The sequence below is a fragment of the Paralichthys olivaceus genome, chromosome 21, assembly GCF_024713975.1.
Source record: "Paralichthys olivaceus isolate ysfri-2021 chromosome 21, ASM2471397v2, whole genome shotgun sequence".
NCBI lineage: Eukaryota > Metazoa > Chordata > Actinopteri > Pleuronectiformes > Paralichthyidae > Paralichthys > Paralichthys olivaceus.
The window spans coordinates 7,873,091-7,892,870 of NC_091113.1; the positions used below are offsets into that span (position 1 = coordinate 7,873,091).

Here is a 19,780-nt window from a genome sequence, read left to right on the forward strand (position 1 = left end):
GATTCTGGTTCTGTCTGGTCCATTTCAGTTTAATTTTAGGATGAAGTCATCTTAAAATGTAGCAGAAGAAGACATTTTTACACTGAACATATTTTGACGTCATAGGAAAATAACAGGTCTAAAAGAATGTGTTAATATGATTATAGCTGAATTCTATTTTAGCTGTTTTAGTTTCTAGGGGTCCTGGTGTTGTTCATGTTGGCTCACTGCTGAATACGACGGAGCTATTGTTAATGTTAAAACTTAGACCTGCGCTGTTCCTGCTAAGTTAATTATGTGGGAAAACACCTAAAACAATTTGAATATAGTAATACATAAATAAACACACAGATGTATGAAGGCTTGTTCCCTTCATTAGCACATAACTGATACATATTGAATGACCATTTTTATTCATCGATTCATTTGACCAAATATTCATGAATTTGTATTAATTCTAGTTTGATATTAAAAAATAAAACTTAAACTCTATGTCCATGCTGGGAATTAATTGTGTAACAATGTAATCAAATAATCTGTTCAGTTTGCAAAATAATGTATAATCTTGACAATAATCAAATGGTAGGTGCACAGTTTAAATATAATTATGGGTAACAGCTTGCAATGACTTTTATATAATATTGACCAGCAAAACTAATCTTCAACACCAACAACTGGAGAAGCAGCAAAGATTAATCCTGAGCCAAGGCTTGTCACTGCTCCGACTTATTATCTCAAAACTTGCATATGTGATAATTTGCCTTAGCACACATTCAGTAGTTGTGACCAGCCTCTGAGGGACCAGCGGGGGTCCACCTTGTATTTGCCTACAAACAGTCAGTGTGTAGCAGCAGCAGATGACAAAGGCTTAGCATCGTAATCCTCTTGTCCACCATCTGCCTGCTCCTCTAAAATTAAACCTCCAAACCAGGGCGCTCGCAACAGATGCTAACATCTGCAAATGTGCAGGTGCTACATTAAAGCACACATACACATGGAGTACACAGCTGCCAGACCAGTGTTTCAATCTCTCAGATCATGTTCATGTTTATGACAGGTATGACTCATGTATGCTATGGATAGAAAAGTGCTGCAGACGGGAGGATAAAGAAGGCAATAATGGATGAGTACGAGGGGAAAGCTTCAGCGTGCAGGGATCTGCCATTACTGGGGATCAAAGTCGCCCTCTGTCAGTCGTTTTCAGATTGATGACCAATATTTGGTTGGTTTCCAAGGTTTTTACTGCTTATTGCAGATTTGAGCGAGTTTATGTGTGTGTGTGTGTGAGAGAGGGGGAGAGAGAGTTTAAAGAGGGCGATGAGTGTGTGCATTTTGTGTTATGGTTATAATTTCACCATTTAACCCTCAACACCTTAAAAACTCAAGCTCTTTACTGTTCCCACAGTTAGTACTGTTTTTGCTCGCCCTCTTATTTTTCTGCAGAGACTTACATTCCCCATAGGATTAATCCTAACAAGGTCCCCAGACTTTTTCTCCTTATTGATATTGATTGATATTTAGGTACATGTAATATTTTCATTGATTCATTCATTACTCAAATAATAAAAAATAAACAAATTTCTGAAGGTCATAGAGACTTGGAAGTTGGTTCCATCTAGACTAATGTGGGTCTGCCTGATCCATTGGCACCATTCCCGAGCTTCTACGACCTTTGAAAGGGGCCAAATCTAAAAAAAAAATTACACAATATTTTTGAATAACTTTTTTTCTGAGAGTCATAGAGACTTGGGCATTTCATGATTAATAAAGGGTAGCCTGCCACACAACCACACCGAATTTCAGCATGTTTAGAGCAAGCAGCGCAGAGTTATTCACCCTATGGTGAATATGGGTTATGGTTGCAATTAGGGTTAGGGTTAAGGTTGTGATTAGGGTTAGGGTTAGGGTTGTGAATACACATTGGAGATCAAGATATTCTTCAATAACTTTTTTTCTGAAGGTCCTAGAGACTTGGAAGTTGGTTCCATCTCCACTAATGTGAGTATGTCTGATCCATTGGTACCACCCCCGAGCTTCTACGACCTTTGGAAGGGGTAGGGTTAGGGTTGTGATTAGTGTTTGGTTTTTGGGTTGTGATTAGGGTTAGGGTTAGGGATGAAAACCTATAGGAGTTCAAGATATTCTTCAATAACATTTTTTCTGAAGGTCATAGAGACTTGGAAGTTCGTTCCATCTCCACTAATGTGACTATGCCCGATCCATTGGGACCATCCCCAAGCTTCTACGACCATCGGAAATGGTGAAACCACCAAATCTAAAAAAAGAAGTACACGATATTTTTGAATAACTTTTTTTCTGAAAGTCATAGAGACTTGGGCATTTCATGATTAATAAAGGGTAGCCTGCCACGCAACCACACCGAATTTCAGCACGTTTCAAGCAAGCAGCGCTGAGTTATTGACCCTATGGTGAATATGGGTTATGGTTGCAATTAGGGTTAGGGTTAGGGTCGTAGAGACTTGGGCATTTCATGATTAATAAAGGGGAGCCTGCCACTTACCCACACCTAATTTCAGCTACTTAAGGATTTCTGCTTTATCCACCTTATATTAATCTACTTAATCTTAATTTAATCTTCTTTATAGTTTATTTAGGGCTTTTTTGGGTTTCTGATGCATACATGTTTATTTACCTCCAAGAAAAACATTAAAAATGCTGCAGATTTGAACAAAAATTTTTATTATAATAAAAAACATATATAATGTTATAAAATGTTCTCGTGACCTTGTGTTTTCACACTCAAACTTCACATTAACATGAGCTGTCAAGGGATTCAGGCTTTATTTTAGTGAAAAGAGCAGATTTATCCTGGGCTGCCAATCAATGAGGCGTACGAGCGAGTCACTGAACATCACACGCTATTTTTATACCTGTGAATACATGAAGGCACGAGTCTGCACCTCGAGTAAGTCAACTGCTTCTGAGTGCATCTGATTAAAAAACCACAAGTTCAAAAGTCCCTCAAGGCCAAAGTGTGAACTGAGTTCCAAAATACTAAGTATGACAGTCAAAGAACGTCATCAGATGTTAGGGAAGATCAACACGTCTTACTCAGAGAGTTTTTTTGGGGGGAAATGAGAGTAGCTGTTTTTTGGTTACAAATGATTCATAAACAAGCAGAATGTTTTATATTTAAAAAAAAGTGCTTAGTGGCGATAACATCCCACATTTAATTGAACTAAAGCTCTAACATTACTTCAGGTAAACCCCCTTTTGGGTCATGTTTTGCCTTGAGACATAGTGATTGACAGGTATCTGGGTTTCCCCCGGGAGAAAGTGGACTGCGGAGGCCAAAGAAAGTCTCTTGGCTTTTTATTAAGTCCATCAGAGATCCACAAGTAAAGCTCAGGCTTGTGTTGGTCAGTGCGCTGCCAAAGAGAGCAGCCATGGGAAGCTTAGGCCACTGGGACTTGCTGTGGGACTAATGAGTTCACTGAAGCTCTTTAAAAACACCAGCACGAGGAGCCAAATGTGCCAAGAGTATCCACAAAGAAACACAAACCACCCGACTACAGAATTGATTAAATGTTGTCAACCTAAGTGCATTTATTCAGCATCATAGATTTCCAACACGTCATTGTGATTCTATAGAGGTGTTGAATGTCACAAAGCCTCTGATTTAATTGTAGTCATGTGCAGAGGTGCGATGATCACACCTACATTGTGTGAAAACCTAAACTCTCTTCCCTCCGTGTGCAGTTTTCTTCTTCAGGGGAAATCGGAGTGAGAACAGTGTACTGGAAGATGCCTGTGGAGGGAAGGGATGCGTCACTGGATTAGTGCCTGAGAATCTGTCCCAGCCTCTTCCCTCCTGAGCCACTGAGACGCACCAGAAGGGCACCAACACTTGCCGCTCGCTTTCCCCCCTCCACCAAGCCTTCCACATGAGCCAGCCAAGCCTTAGCTTCCCACCAGGATGAAGAAAGAGAAGAAAACGCATGCTTTACTGTTCCTCCTGCTGCTTCACTTCACCTTGGGTAGGTTCTGTGTTGTGTCTTTGTCTGCGGCTAAGACTTCTTGCTTCGTTCTTATCTGCTTAATCCTCTAACGCACAGAGGGAATGATCGTCTCTGTTCTCCCTGCTTGTACTTCATATTTAAATGTGTGGTTGTGTGTGTTTTGATAGCATAGATTTAAATACAAATATATTTATAATTCGTGTCCATCCTCCTTGTCCTCCCTGCTTTCGATTTGCCGCCCTTTTTAGCAAGTGAGTGCAACATTTATTTATTAATCACGCAAACCTTTCCATTAGAAGCAGAACCAAAAACTTAGAAAAATATTAGGCTGTGCAGTTTGTTGAAAATTATGTAATCACGTCTCTTCCACTCAAATAACATGGTTTTTTATTGCTTTAAAGGGCAATCAGACTATGCTCCACACTTTTATGACAATGGACCCAGCAGTACAAGTGGGAACATGGCCTTATTCAGCATCTCCGAGGACACACCAGTTGGTAAGTCTCCCATGATGAGGTCTCATGGTGACTTTAACACTCGCAGGTCCACGTGAGGGATGTAATTCAGGTGTTTGTTTTAAGTGTAGCGATGAAATGATCACACACGTTATGAGGCTGCAGCTAATCACTGTAATACCTTTTGGATTGTGACGTACATCGAGACTAACGGGAAGACAACAATATGGGTGGTGGCTCATCTGACCCGATCATCAAACACACTACTTACACTGAATGAGTAACTCTGAGAGCTGAAACAAGGACGAAGCAGAATAGATGACGTCTTTTAAATCACTTCTTTTTTTTAATTAAAAGCCTTTTCTTAATGATTGTACTATTTTTATGAGCAACATGCCTCTTATTGTTATTGTTTTAAAGCTGTGTTTTAATTTCATTCCTTGATCTTATTTACCGTGGTCCTGAAGTCTTTCCATCCTGTAAAGTACTTTGTAAATAAAGTGTATTATTATCATTATTATTTGCACATTTGCTGCATCATAGAAATGTCATGTTTCATTTTTGTCATTTGTCTTTTGTTTCTCCACAGGTACACAGGTTTACATCCTGAACGGCACAGATCCAGAGGGGGACCCAGTGTGGTATGGTCTGACATTTGAAAAGGGCTCCAAGGAATATTTTAGGGTGGAACCGAAGTCTGGAAATGTAACACTGATTCACGAGCTCAACAGAGAAGTAAGCATTTCAATGGAACTCTCACTTCAAAAAATAATGATACCGCTGTGGCTCAACATGACTTTTACATTTCTCTCGGTAGAAACAAGATGAGCTGTCCATGCTCGTGAGCATCACGGATGGTCGAAATAAAGTAAGCTCTTACGATGTGATTTATTACATTATTGTCTGTTCTGACTTTGTATGGTTAGATTTTTTATAAGAAAAAAATGATACAAACATCAATGTTCACAGTCTAAACTGGAATGTTTTTTAATATATAGAATTATCTGTTTGAACACTTATAGTTAATTATTTAAAAAATGAAGAAGCTTTTGGATCGGGGCAGTTATTTTGATTTCTATTTGTGTCCTTGTTTCCAGGTGGTTGAGACAGTGAGAGTTTTCGTCACTGACACCAATGATGAACCACCTGAATTTCAAAACCTGCCTTTCATCATCAATATCCCAGAGGTACAAGGCATCAAACACCAGCAGAGAATCCACTCTACATGTCCAGCTGTGCCACGAACGACCACGACAACTCGGTCAAAAATCATTCGTAAAGTTGGGTTCATGGTTTTAAAGTCTCTCGTCTTGTTTTCCAGGACACTGCTCCAGGAAGTAGCATCTACAGAGTCCTGGCAGTGGATAAGGATATGGGCTCAGGAGGCAGCGTCTCATATTATCTACAGGTAACTTTACTTTTTCATTGTCATGCAGATGAATTTCTTAGTGACACACATGATACCAATGTACATCATTCCTAACAATTATTTTAATATCAACATTATAAATAAAGTGCAAACTGTGCATACACATGAATAATGATAAAGTAGTAAAGGTTAAGTGCAAACTGTCACTACCATTCGGGGCCCCGGGCAGTTGCCTCCATCGCTATGCCCCTGACTGGAAGCTTCATGCTGAATTTCAAGCATTAAATCGTGATTCTTAATTCGATATATACAGTTTATTAAATTATTTTAAAGCTTGTGAGAAAACGTTACACGTCTGGTTCAACTATGTATTAAAACAGTTTCCCTCCGTGCATCTGTCTTCACTGAAGCATTAGCCAAATAAAAAGCTTTCTGCCAAACGCAGCAGTCAAGCTTCTACAGCAACACGTGCAAGGATACATGGCCCTAATATAACCTGGGATCAAATAATCTGAGCTATTTTTATTTTTGTCTCTTTGCACATGGCCTCCAGTTGAATTCAGACTTGATCTAAGATTTGATTAATCACACATGGAGATGTCATAGGCTGGGTTCAGTGTGCATCTCCAGACCTCTTAACTCCTGCACCCTGGAGTTCAGCCTGAAGTCTGCCAACATGTTTATCCCCTGAGTCCCCAAAGCTCATCTTAGCTGTGAACAAGCTTTTTTTTCACACTTCAGCACCTTCTCTTTCCAATTTCCACTTTAAAATCCAATAAAAAATATTTTCTTTTTTATCACAAATGCAACTGTTATTATACGAATTGTGATACTGCTCACTGGCTGGGTTTGGCCTGAACATGTGTGGGTGGGAGCAGTGGTCAAGCTGGCATCATGAGAGCTGCCATGTGGAGGGAGGAAAAGGGCATTAGAATGATGGGACAGTGTGCGGAGGGTGAAAGATTAATCTCACACCAGAGAGCAGTGTGGAAATGGTGTTACCTTGGCGGATTAAAATTCAATTACATTTGAGCAAGGCATCGAAAGTTTAATAGGGGCTTAGATTTTGGTTTGGGTCAGCTGACAGCACACTTGTTCCTGCTCATGTGTTAAATGTGTAGAAAGTATATTCTGCTTGCGGTGCATCGAAAAATGCCAAGGTCAAAGTGAGACATTGCTGAAGTGATGCAAAAATCTAACGCGTGTGAGTTGTTGTCATAACACAGCTGACTCTGTGGCGTTCTGCATTTTCAGACCTCCCCATTTGCCAAGTTCACCATCGACGGCAACAGCGGGATCCTCCGAGTCAAACCAGGGGAGACTCTGGACTACGAGACCACGCCAACACATTTTGTGACAGTGGTTGCAAAGGTGAGAAGTCCCTGGCACGCTTTGGGTTTGGGTTTGAGCCATGGCTGACCACACATTCATCAACATGAACCACAACAGGGTGTTGAATTTATTTGTTGAATTCCTGTTGGAAACTGAATATTTGTGTAGTTCTGCACTTGACACAAGGCAACACTGAGTCTGCTGATGGCCTAAGGTCACAAAAGGTTCAGTCACGATTAAGCTTCAAGAACACGTTTGCTGAGCTTCCTCAGTCACTACAGGTGAAGTAAAGATGTCTGAAGTGCTGACAGTGCTGGGGATTAAACTCAAGTGGACCTCAGTTCTTCTGTGGACTACTACACTGCAGATACTGTCACTAAAACAAGGGTTACATTAAATTTGGGATTTAAAACTAACTTGTGGCTTGTATGTGGCACAAAGATCACACGTTTCCAGATGTAAACTACAATGTCCTAAACCAAATACTTATTTCAAGGTAGACAGCTTTGGATGAAAGTATCTGCTGAATTCGACCGGGATTCATTTCTATGAACATAATACAATTGCTGAACTTTCTTAACTTTCTGCCTCGCTGTTTGTTTCCCCAGGACGGCGGAGGAAAGTACAAGGGGAAGCATCAGGTGTTGACCACCACAGCCACCATCACAGTTAACGTAATCGATGCCCAGGACATGCCTCCTTCCTTCGTAGGGACTCCTTACTTTGGCTACGTCTACGAAGTCTCAGTTCCTGTAAGTCTTCTTTTGATTCTCTGTACAGCAGTGGTGGTGATCAGGATGTTTGATTTCCTCAACATTAAGTCACCTTACTTTCCTGCAGGGATCTGAAATATTCACGGTGTACGCAAAAGATGGGGACCAAGGCAATCCTAACCCCATCCATTACTCCATTATGAATGGTGAGAACCACACATGAAGAGCTCCACTTTGAGCTGTGTTGTGTATTGTCTCCCCATCAGTCTCCAGAAACAATTACAGCATCTCTGTCGTCACCTTTCAGGAAGTGATGGTGTCTTTGACATAAACACCACCAGTGGATGCATCACCCTGACAACTTTTCCATCTCTCCTGAAGAATGAATTATATGAAATTAAAGTCAAGGTGAGTGTTATTCCTTTATGTTAATCGTCTCTTAAATGTGCAATATAATGTGTGTATACGTATAATGTGTTATTTCAACGTCAGGCGTCTGAGATTGGACCAGAGGATCATCTGTTGGACTATGACATCACCATAGTGACAGTCCGCGTGGTGGATCTCAACAACCATCCTCCGACCTTCTATGGAGAGAATGGACCACAGAGCAAGTTTGAGGTCACCATGTATGAGCATCCGCCTGCAGGGGAGATCCTCCGGGGCTTTAAGATCACCGTCAACGACTCCGATCAGGTGCGTTTACTGTGTGTGTCTGTGTGTGTGTGTGTGTGTGTGTGTGTGTGTGTGTGTGTGTGTGTGTGTGTGTGTGTGTGTGTGTGTGTGTGTGTGTGTGTGTGTGTGTGATGGTGTGTGTGTGTGTGTTTGTGTGCTGTTACTTATTAACAATTTGTATTTCAAATTACTGTTGCCTTGTCGTGTTGAGTTTGTCCCCCTGAGGACAGATGCACTAATACCTCCAGGTACAACATTGCATAAATATCTGCCGACGAGCCTTAAAAGTATGAGCAGTTACACAACACCATTTAAAAATGTCCATAAAATCTGTTCATTAATTTTTATTCTCTCCATCCTGCCTCTGCGACTCATGCAACATCATCTGCTGGATTTATTTTACCTTCCCTTTTTGATTAAAATCAAAAACCATCCAGGTTTTACTGAGGTCGTCTCAAGTCAGACGAACCCTCAGGTTTATTGATTTTCTTGGCAGCTTCGCTCGTTATTTATGTAAGTGATTCACAGCTCCTATGTTCTGCTGTTTATTTTGTTTTGTCTCTGCAGGGAGCAAACGCTAAATTTAAACTGAGGCTCGTGGGGCCAAATCGAGTGCTGCGCGTGGTTCCCCAGACGGTTCTCAATGAAGCACAGGTGACCATCATTGTGGAAGACTCATCTGGCATCGACTACGAAAAAGGATCAACCCTGTCTTTTAAGGTTCGACCTATGATGGTGACAAGTTTTTAATCTCTGATAATTATTTTCACCTTGTCCTACCATCTTCTTCTAGTATCTGTTGATAAGCTTTGCTTAAAGACAAAATCGTATTGAATTTCTTGTTTTTTAATGCTGAAAGCCCAGAGATACGTGTTGAAAAATGTGGAAGAAACATACCGGATCTTGATCACAAACAAATCGACAAGGGTGAAAATGTAATGTCATAAATGTCACTACCGTAACTCTCAGTAGGGTTACTAGCTCATTTATTTTTCATGCATTAACCACTCTCTGGCCATTTATTACAATTAAATCTATTTTACTACAAGTAAATGATAAAAACTCAATTTGATATGAGACAGTTACTTTAAAATGAGAGCCACTTATGTTCTTCTTACCAATCAATAAACGTCAACCATTTCCTCACTGATTTGTCTGCAGCTGCTGGCGGTGGAGATCGACACTCCCGAGCGCTTCAGTGCGACGGCCGACATCGTTATCAACCTTCTGGACACAAACGACAACGTCCCCAAATTCACATCCGAGTATTACATCATCAGGGTCCCTGAGAACTCCCCTGGAGACTCCAGCGTTGTGTCTGTTACAGTAAGTACATCGTGATTAAACTCTGCTCTAACCCGACCAAAGAGATTATACAATCCATCAGTCCTCCAGTAAATACGTATTAGTCTGTGGAGTTCATCAGGTGAGAGCAGGTTGCTGCCAGACCAAAAAAGGCTCAACACTCCCTCCATCAGTCTTTGTTCTCCTATATTGTCATTCCTTATTTTGAAATGCACATCTCCATGTGACATCTGCTTTCAGTTACACCTCAGCTATTAATCGTAGAAATATTGACACGTTTATCTCGTCATTTCTCTGGCACTGTGTATTATCCTGGAGCAATTACATCCAAGCTGCACAGTGTGTGAGTAAAAAGCTTAATTTTGCCTCAAGGTTAATCACGTTGACCTAAACCTCCATCACTAATAACAGGAACAGATTTACAGTCCGCCCCACCCACCCTACATGAGCTTAAGACCCCGGCTGATTGTCCTCAATCAGATCCAGTAAAAACATCTAATCTGAGTCACCTTGTGGGAGGTTTTTTTCCCCCTAGATAAACATTCTTGTTTACCAAATGTATTTTGTATACAAGTAATCTGCTGCTGATCTCTGTCCGGTTTCTTTTTCCTTCAGGCAAATGATCCAGATTCAGGACCATGGGGTGAAGTCAAATACACAATTTATGGATCAGGATCAGATTTGTAAGTTTAAAAACGTTCACTCCTGCTTCTATAAGTTTGCCCTGTTTCAATACTTTAACCTTGCACAAGTTTCAACAAACATGTATTTTTATGCTAGAAGTCACGACTGCTCAGAGGTGTTCGGTAAACTTCACCAACAGGACACATGTCTCGATTCATCTCTGTCTCTTTGATGGAGGAGGTGAGCAGGAAACCAGTCTGATTGGCCCCTCTGCTGCACAAACAGCTCGCTCTAAAATGGCTGCAAGATGCTGGCTAATCTCCTAATTGGATTGGAGGGTTAAAAATAGACAGCCCAGCCCGTCTCACATAAGGAGAGCCAATTAACATGCAGTGTGACAGCTGGAGCCACAGAAACGGCAGCTTTTGAAAAGCAAGGCAGCGTGCGGCGAAGGGAAAGTGAGAATTTATGCTCGTCTGCAGGCAGCCACCCGAGTTAATTGTGCGAAAAGTTATCAGAAGCGTGGCAACTTGTGAAATTTCACAGTGGAAAGCGAGACAGAGAAGACGACTGAATAACAGCAGTAAAAACAAGGGTGAAGAAGAAAGTACACTGAGAGATACATGAAATGCTTCAGAATCTGTTATTTTAATTCCCTTTATATATACATAGTATAAGAATAGTAAAGAAAAGTATAAAAATAGCCATGGCTTATACAGATCAATCTATCTCTGATGTCCAGAAAAAGGCTGAAGTTTGAAGTTGAAGTATTGGAAGTTTTTGCCAATATACATCCCATCTTGTGTATTCTTCTCTGACCAATCCCAGCTTTGTGTAAAATGTAACTGAAATTGATTCCTTAGTTATCAGTTTATACATTTATTAGATCAAGAAAAGTGCAACAAAGAAAAATACAGTATGAAGAAATCTACCTGAAATTGAAAAGAAATGTCTTCCTTTACTTCCTGCATATTGTTGATTCACATGAATTATCATCTTAACCATTTTCCAACATGCTCCTTCACCTGTGACGCACGACAGTCTGTGTGTCAGAGCGTGAGTCGTGTGAAGATTCACAGGACAGGATGTGAATATCACTCGTGCTAGTGAATTATGGTGCCCGTCTTAGAAACTGGTTGGATGGGACGGCTGTGGTCGTGACTCATGAGACTTTCTGAACCTGCAGGTTCTCCATCCACCGGTCGTCTGGCCTCATCTCCACGCAGCCCTGGACCAGCCTGGACGCAGAGGTCAGGTCCAAATACAACTTCTACGTCAAGGCTGAGGATTCGGAGGGAAAGTACAGTTTGGCTGAAGTCTTTGTCACCGTCCTAGACATGAACGACCACCCTCCGGCATTTGATGACAAACTCCTGGAGAAGACCATGATCATTGGTACACCGGTCAGAGTGGAGGTAGATGATGCTGGGTCATTGTGGTGTTCGTGCAGAACAAACATCAGTTATAGACATTTTTGAAATATTCATTCTTACTCTGCTAATTCTTACAGGCAGTGGATGAAGATGCAGAGTCTCCAAACAACGTCATCGAGTACTCCATCATGAAAGCCGATCCTGACAATGCTTTTGACATCAACCCTGACACAGGGGAGATCCAGCTGAAGTCGTACATCAAGTCCATGGAGATTGTGCAGAACATCACCAAGCAGAAAGACTGCAAGTGGTCTCTTGTGGTCCAGGCCCGGGACCGGGGTTCTCCGTCCTTCAGCACGACAGCTGTGGTCAATATCGACATCACAGAGGCGGTAAGACCTGTTTTGATTCCCATCAAGCTCGCAGCGCTTTCTACTCCAAGCCCGAGCTGTAGATTCAAGCTTGGTCAACATATGATAATAGGCATAATGGCTGTGCGGCTGCTCATTCAGCATCACTTCATAACATTTCATTTACCTCACGTTCTTTAAAGGATAATGTGTTTTTATACTTTATTATTATCAACTAGTCCCAAAACCAGCAATTAATTTATCCTGCTATCAACTACTCCCTACTTAAGTTTTGTATCTATCATCCAGATAAATGTTAGCTCAACGTTCACACAGAGGCACAGAGTAATAAAATCTAGGTTTTGTGTTTAGTTAAACAATATTTGTTAGTGGAATAAATTAATTCTGGTCTCTGTGAAATATTTAATATAAATGAAAAGAAGCAAAATCCTTCAAAGTTATTTTACTTCATGTTTTCACAGTGTTTTCATTCCTTCACTCTTCATGATGAGATGACTCAGTGTTCTTGGTCTTGTTTCTGTGTCTCTGTGTATCGTGCTTTTCAGATCAAGGGCCGAATTATTTCTTACTTCATGGGCCTCAGCAAGCGTCCGCTGACTGTTTTCGGAATTTGTGTCAGCATTGTCACGTCCCTCATTTTACTAACAATCTGCATATCCACAATCCTCTACTGTAGCGCAGTGAAAAAGTCAAGAATCAACCCGGAGAGTAACTATATCAAAGTGATCCGCAGAGTCAAGTGAGAAATAACTGACACTTGTACCACTTTTCATTCATAACCTTTGAAAAGATTTTTTTTACTGGTTTTGTCTGTAAAAGAGTACTGGAGCACATTGGAGGGAATGATATGACAATAAATAGTTTCTATTTTTCTTTTTTTAATTATTGTATTTTTTAATTGGGAAATTTATAAATTCATTATTTTTCTCATATCAATAAGTTTAATTTTTACATGACCAAAATCCCATCTTTGATCATTAAAAATACTTATTTTATTTATAACATTAGTTTCTCTGGCTATATGACAAAGATAAAGCCTCTTAACCAGAAACCTCGCCTCTAAACCTGGTTTATATGAAGATCTAAACCTGGATTTGTTCATTTAATCTCTATTGTTCTCACACAATCATTGACATCACTCATGTTTTGGATTGTCCTCGCTCTTGTTCAGCCCTCGTCAGTAACACGGCAAAGAGAAATCCCCACACACTGCACTGCCAGACGCATCCCCAACAACTCCCTGTAGTGTTGTGCTTCAGTTTCTTAGCTGTGCATCAGCAGTCCTGTACTGTAGGGCAGAGGAAGATGGATGAGTGGTTGTGAAAGTGTTGCATCATTTGTAGACTTGTTGTTTGGGCCTCCTCTGTCAGTGCTTTTCACATCCATCTCTCATGCTTGCATGCTTCGGGCAATTGCTACGCTAACATTTGGAGTCAGTCCCCTGGACTCGATTTAAACTCTTTTATTTGTGCTCTTTTACAGACTCCTCTCAAGGGGCCTATGGCGGCCTTTTTAATGAAAAGTAGGGACAATCCTATGAAAGCTCTAGGCATGGTCACTGTTATCATTAGCGTGTTGGTAGGGGTGACAGTCTTGATCTCTACGGCTATGTACATGCGCAACTCAAAGTCCAACAGGATCGTGCCGGCTCGTCGCATTATTAAGAGGCGACCCAGGAATCAACAGCCCTGGACCTTCCAGATGCCCGTCATCAAATTCAATAACCCTGCAGAGAAGTTCCTCATCCGTGACCCAGAGAGAAGTCCACCGCGGGACAACAGCAGCCCCCGGACAAAGCCTCCACCCCCCAGTGCTCCTTGTCTGCCCCCTCCACCTCCATCTTACATACGGCCAAGTGAGAGGCCCCGGGCTGTCCCAACGATATCCGGTGCTCTGGCCTCTAAAGGCTTGAAGAAAGTTAAATCGAATCGTCGAAAAGAGGGAAACATCAGCTCTGCTTTAGTGTCGGAGCTTAAAATGAAGCTGGAGCAGAAGATTATTGAGAACAACCAGGGTTATTATTAACACACACATCATGTTTAAGGCTTCTCACTCCGTTCTTTGACGACTCCACTGCCCTGAGCTCATCTACTGACCAAGAGTACTCACCTGAACCTCGTGTTATGATCTGGTAGAGTGGGCCTCTACCTTTAGATTGTGACAGTATAAGGCTGTAACTGGAGGGTGTTCAGATATTTATGTCTCAATATGAGATATTAAACAATGGGATCTACTGCATCCTCGGCTTAGGTAAGGAGAGCAGGGGGCTCAAGTCTGCAGGTGGCACGTTCGTAAATAATTCACAACACTGCCATCTTGAGGAGGATTACATCATCTTAAGAGTGAGAAGCACAACTGTAATTGACCCAGGGAGAGGATTTACTGAGTACACGTCAGTTACATAACTCCCTGAAAAGTGTAACACGAGAAGGATTTCACCCGATAAATCCTAGAAATCAGAAATCTTCTTGCTTGACAGCGCATGCAGCTGAATGACACAGTCATGAAAAACTTGTTTATATAAAGTGCTAAAGGACCTGTGTGTTTATATTTTTACTGTGTTACATCAGCCGTTTGAAAGCTGAGAAGTTGCTCTTTTGTATGATTACAATGTGCCACTGTAGGTTTTCACGAGCTGAGCTGCTTTTATTGATTTGACTATGTGATTGTAGAAAAAACTGCTTTTGTATAAATGTACATGGGTCCAATTTAAAGGTACAGCACTGTATTATTTTCATTATTTTGAATGTACATACATATGACAAGATATGAACATTACAAAAACATTAAGTACAAATTAAACAAATGTAAAAAGTAGATATAGCTCAGATTTCTATGTATATAACTTGCTTGGACATTTTCTTTATAGATAATTTAAAAATAGAATCTGTGTCAAATATTTAGGCTCCACACACTTATTTTCCATTTTATTCTCCAATGCCTTCAATTGTAGGCAAATGCAGTTAAATTGCTATAATAAATATTTATAAATATGAATATCTATCAGTCTATATCGTAACTTATATCTATCTTAAATAAGTTGAGATATAACTATATATCTAACTATATATTACATTTGCCTGGTCTTATAAAGTAAAACATATTTGTACCGTCTTTGTACCGTCTTGATTTTGAATAAATATTTGAAAATAAAGTGGTCTGTGCTACTTTGTCCAGAGGCTACATTAGTAAAACTTTAAACACCTTATTTGTGTTTATTTCAGTTAAGTTTTTTAATTTATTTGATGAGGTTTAATTGAATTTAAAATATTAGTAAAGAAAAGGAGTATTTAATGTGACAAAGGTGTGCAATGTTTTCAGAGGATGAAAACAGCATGGCAGATAAAAAGCAATAAATGATAATAAATCAAATATGTTGGGATGATCCCCCCCTGCAGGGCATGTGTGTGTGGCAGGGGGTGTGGCTGGTTTCTCCTGCAGCAGACAAGACACACCTGCTCCCACTCAACTCATCAGCCCCCCTATAAAAGCCTGGTCTTCACGCCACTGCTCGGCCAGACAGTTCTGGCTCGTTCGGTAGTTGTTCTGTGTGTTTCTTGTGAATCTTCAATGCTCTTGTTTTTTGGATGTTCCTCACCAGTGGTTCTCTTCTTGCTCTGATCCCTATGTTTGGAAAAACCTGATATCAAATGTCAGATTTGATATTAGTTCAAGGGGCTTACTTATAAGGAATGTGTATTTTTTATTTTTGATTCTTTAAAGTACATTTAGCTGGTTATACCATCATATATTTACTAAGGTGGGATTGTAAATGCAGGACTTACAATGCAAATTTTACTTAAACTTAATATCAATAATAGAAAATAAATTTTCATTATATATATGTACATATATTTTACATTGTCACAATTATCAATAATAGACACTTGTTAATTAAGCTGTTAGAATATTGATATTCTATCAGATGTGAGCTAATAATGCAGTGTGGATATAATGAATACAACTTATGAAATGTTACACATCCTCTCTGATTGTATGCACAACTGATGCTGTCATTAAATGGAAATATCATGTACCGCTGACTGGGATTCAGATAGAAAATCACTTTAATCTGCTTACGAGTGAACGTATAAATGCACGGGAAAACACCGGTTACATAACAAATCCTCTGAGTGATCGTGCTAAAAAAAGAGTATGTCTCAGCATTCATCTTTGGTTTCTTTTTAATCCACGTCAAACATCATTTCATTCCATTAGAAGACAAAAAAAATCATTTTTCCCCCAACATAAATCCTCTGAAGCATAAACTCACACTCTATTAGAATTTGGTGAAGTTAACAGTGAAAAGCGGACAGTCTTATTTACATTTTTTTTAAATTTAGAAGTGCAGTATCAAAACATTCAGAAACAAAAGTGACACAAAGAAAATATCAAATACATTTTACAACACTTTTTTGTATAAGTAGATCAACACAGATCTAGTAACAAAGTGTCCTTAGAAAAAGGAAGAAAGGCCTCTCCAGTTTGATGGTTAAAATTTTTAAAAATCTGAAATTTAAATTATTATATACAGGATGTCTTTCTACTCATTATTGCCACCTGTCATGTCTACCATTACATTTAAGTCAATGTGCTACAGCAAACATCAGTTTCTCTGGAAAATGAATACCTCAGGGTTAGGGTTTGGCTAATGGTTTTTCAGAAAATTGGATGTAGCTATGAGCTTTAATGTAATAGTAAAACATGAGAGCCACAAACTGGGCTAACACTCCAAGGTCCACATTATATTGGACTTTGATTCTAGTACAGATGAGCTGCACTTCCTCCTTTGGGCCTTTCCTCACCCTTCCCCCTTTTTTTTGGCTTTTCCTCCGATTCCTTGCACAGGCCTTCCTCACTGGTCGCCTGCAGGCTGTCGAAGGTGCCCTGCCTCTCCATTCCCTGCAGGTTCTCTCCGTGCCTCCTGCACTTCCTCCACAGATCCACACAGTGCTCCAAGCAATTGAACCTGGCCTCTGTGGTGCAGGCGTACATGCCGGCCGGCACGGCCAGCACCATAGCGCACACGATGACTATGATGTGAATGAGCCTCTCTCTCTGCTCCAGCTCGCTGATGTCACTTCCCGTCACAAACACGATGCACTGGCCTTCCCGGGGTGGATGGTTCTTCAGGGTCACACACACCTCGTACTTGGTGACGGGAAGCAGGTCGCTGACCGAGTAGCTGTTAATGCCGGGGCCGATGTAGATCGTCTCCTTTTTAGGTGTATCATATTTGCCGAAGTGGATGGTGAACCAGGTCTCAGCTGGGTTGTCTGTCGCCGCATACCACTCAAGGGTGATGCCGTACACTGTCTGCTTGGCGATGCGGATGTCAATGAAGGCGTTGTCATCAGACGACAACATGGGGACAGATGGAGGAAGAGGAGCAGAGGAGTTGGAGGAGGGGATGTCGACCATGATGCTCACAGAGGAGTTGCCGATGAAGTTGTTGGCCGTGCAGGTGTAAAGGCCGCGGTCGGCCAGGTGAAGAGTTGGGATGACCAGCTGGGATGTGACGGTCTCTGCGTCTATGTTATTCTCAATTACTGCAAAGAGAAAACAGAGCATCAGAGTCTACAGCATTTAATTCAGAGGCTTCTCTACACCTGATAAAGACATGGTAGGGTAATTAAAAAAAAAAAAAATAAAGCAGATTCAGCCTGAAGGTTCAAGATATCCCGCACTAAGTGCTCCAACAGCAGGTTCACAACTGTTTAATGGATGATAGTAATAAAAAAGAATCTTACCAGAAAATCCTCTTTTAATCTTTAGACTGTACATCCACTGAATGGTCGGGCCTGGTCTGGCCTTGACTAAGCATGTAAGTGTTGCATTTGCTCCGAGAGGTAAAGTGATGTTAGTCTCTGGGGCAGAGGCCACGGGCTTCATGCAGGTTTTCAACTGGATCCCGTGGAAAAACTTGTCAGCCTCGGAGGCGGGGCCTGAGCACTGCAAATAAGAGTTCATTAGAATAAGGGGAGTGCTGATCGTCCTGATGAATTCAACAAAGCCTTTGAGGCGACAGTCGCACAGCCAGGGGTTGTCATGCAACGCCAAAACCACATTCGAGACCAGCCCTTCTTTCCCCCATGCTTTCTCTGCTGCTTGGTAGAGAGGCCAGTTAATGAAGACATCTTTTGATATGACGCTCAGCTGATTGAAGGATAAATCTAAATAGGTCAAGACAGGTAAGTTCCTCAGAGCGTGTTCAGGTAGGACGTCCAGTCGATTGTGCTTCAGGTCCAAAATCTTGAGTTTCGGAGTGTCCTGAAATGCTGTCCAGGGCACTGAAGTCAGCTTGTTCCCTTGTAGCCTCAGCTCCGTCAGGTTGGCGAGCCCCTCCAGGCTTTTAATGTTCATCAGGGTGATCTCATTGAAATTGAGCCAGAGGAACTCCAAGGCACTAACTTTAGAGAAAGATCCCTGTGGTAACTCAGTCAGGTGGCAGTTTTCAATTCGGACTTTACTTAAATCGTGTGGGATATCCTCTGGGATGTGACCCATGGAGGTTTCCATACATAGTAAAGACCTAGGATGGTAAGACGGTATTTGTTAAGACGAGACATGCAAACAGAGAGAGTATTTTATCTCATGTTCACACATTAGCCCATATTTATGGATAGCATTTGTAGATGTTAGAACAATTTGGCTAGCATGTTACATTTAACACCCATGTCTAAACAAACACAACCTATAAGAGTTTGTATAGTTTCAGCAGTAACTCACCTTCCCAAGTTATCATCTGTGCAGGAGCAGCCAGTCAGACAACTGGATGATCCCGGGGCAATGAAATAAAATACCAAAGCGATGTGTAACGTGACATGAAATGCATCCATATTCCCGGAGGAGCATGTGAAATAGGCCTGTGTGGGCAGGACATGCTCATAGCCTGTGTGGGAGAAAGCCTATTACCTTAATCCTGCTTGACGTAACACTTAAGACACCAAATGACATTTGAGACACAGGGGAAGGTGTATTAATAGCGATGAGTCCACTTTGTCTATAAAAACAATTGTCTGATCTGTTTGGAAGCATAACAGTCTCCACAAATGTTTTTGTTTTTCATTCCAAACTCGGTCAGTTATGTTTGATTGAACTGTTCCACTTTCAGGATTGACCCCAAAATGCTTTGCTTTCGGCCTAATTTAATTTATTTGTCCCCCAACCGAAGAACAGCCGTGAGCATGGCAGGAGGCTTCTCTGCGCTCAGTGAGCCAGAGCCTGTCAGGCTTAGCAGCACAGAGAGGGGGGGGGCGACAGAGAGACAGATGTCTGGAGAGGTCCGTAACCTGACCTCAATAATCTGGTTGTATCTCAGGTTGTTAAAGGCTGAATCTTTTTTCTTTATTGTCCAAGCTTTTATAAGGTTTCATGGACAAAAACATCCATTAGTTGCTCTGCAATATATACAACCTCCCACTTATGATAAGATTTAGATATGGATTTTTTTTTAACTGTTTGCCTCATGTATCAATTTCAGACATATTGCAAAAAGTTTTTTTAGATGTTTTTTAAGGTTTTAAGATTTAGTTTTTTTGTATAATCTACTATCTGCTATGTTAAAGGATCTGTGCCCTGAAGTTTATTTAGGTTTGTTATTG

General features: G+C 40.9%; 2 protein-coding genes across 3 annotated transcripts; one reads left to right on the forward strand and one right to left on the reverse strand.

Moving 5' to 3' along the window:
• The first annotated feature begins 3,702 nt into the window (after positions 1-3,702).
• On the forward strand, positions 3,703-15,469 carry LOC109626816 (cadherin-related family member 1a). Of its 2 annotated transcripts, none has more exons than XM_069517106.1 (17): positions 3,703-3,977; positions 4,361-4,456; positions 5,004-5,149; positions 5,232-5,282; positions 5,512-5,601; positions 5,736-5,822; positions 7,038-7,154; positions 7,724-7,867; positions 7,956-8,034; positions 8,136-8,236; positions 8,321-8,524; positions 9,071-9,223; positions 9,665-9,829; positions 10,424-10,491; positions 11,619-11,847; positions 11,943-12,197; positions 12,722-13,048. In XM_069517106.1, the coding sequence occupies exons 1-17, from the start codon at positions 3,917-3,919 to the stop codon at positions 12,917-12,919; spliced, it is 2,244 nt and encodes a 747-aa protein (XP_069373207.1). In that variant the 5' UTR covers positions 3,703-3,916; the 3' UTR covers positions 12,920-13,048. The 2 variants fall into 2 exon arrangements, with proteins under 2 accessions (XP_069373207.1, XP_019938544.2); XM_020082985.2 differs by lacking the exon at positions 12,722-13,048 and adding an exon at positions 13,659-15,469 and having other exon boundaries at positions 3,709-3,977.
• Positions 15,470-16,342: 873 nt separating this feature from the next.
• LOC109626846 (leucine-rich repeat, immunoglobulin-like domain and transmembrane domain-containing protein 2) lies at positions 16,343-19,072 on the reverse strand. Its single transcript, XM_020083031.2, has 3 exons — positions 18,906-19,072; positions 17,927-18,708; positions 16,343-17,725 (listed from the first exon to the last, which is right to left on the reverse strand). Exons 1-3 carry the CDS (start codon positions 19,013-19,015, stop codon positions 16,938-16,940), a joined length of 1,680 nt encoding a protein of 559 aa, XP_019938590.2. The 5' UTR covers positions 19,016-19,072; the 3' UTR covers positions 16,343-16,937.
• Between the last annotated feature and the right edge of the window lie 708 nt (positions 19,073-19,780).

What these genes read in the sequence shown, in the direction of transcription:
- LOC109626846 (XM_020083031.2), bottom strand. Translation starts at nt 19,015, where the DNA reads ATGGATGCATTTCATGTCACGTTACACATCGCTTTGGTATTTTATTTC. An exon ending in ACAGATGATAACTTGGGAAG is followed by an intron (nt 18,709 to 18,905) that starts GTGAGTTACTGC and finishes TTACCATCCTAG; the next exon opens with GTCTTTACTATGTATGGAAA. An exon ending in GATTAAAAGAGGATTTTCTG is followed by an intron (nt 17,726 to 17,926) that starts GTAAGATTCTTT and finishes TTCTCTTTGCAG; the next exon opens with TAATTGAGAATAACATAGAC.
- LOC109626816 (XM_020082985.2), top strand. Translation starts at nt 3,917, where the DNA reads ATGAAGAAAGAGAAGAAAACGCATGCTTTACTGTTCCTCCTGCTGCTT. An exon ending in GCGTCTCATATTATCTACAG is followed by an intron (nt 5,823 to 7,037) that starts GTAACTTTACTT and finishes CTGCATTTTCAG; the next exon opens with ACCTCCCCATTTGCCAAGTT. An exon ending in CCATTACTCCATTATGAATG is followed by an intron (nt 8,035 to 8,135) that starts GTGAGAACCACA and finishes GTCACCTTTCAG; the next exon opens with GAAGTGATGGTGTCTTTGAC.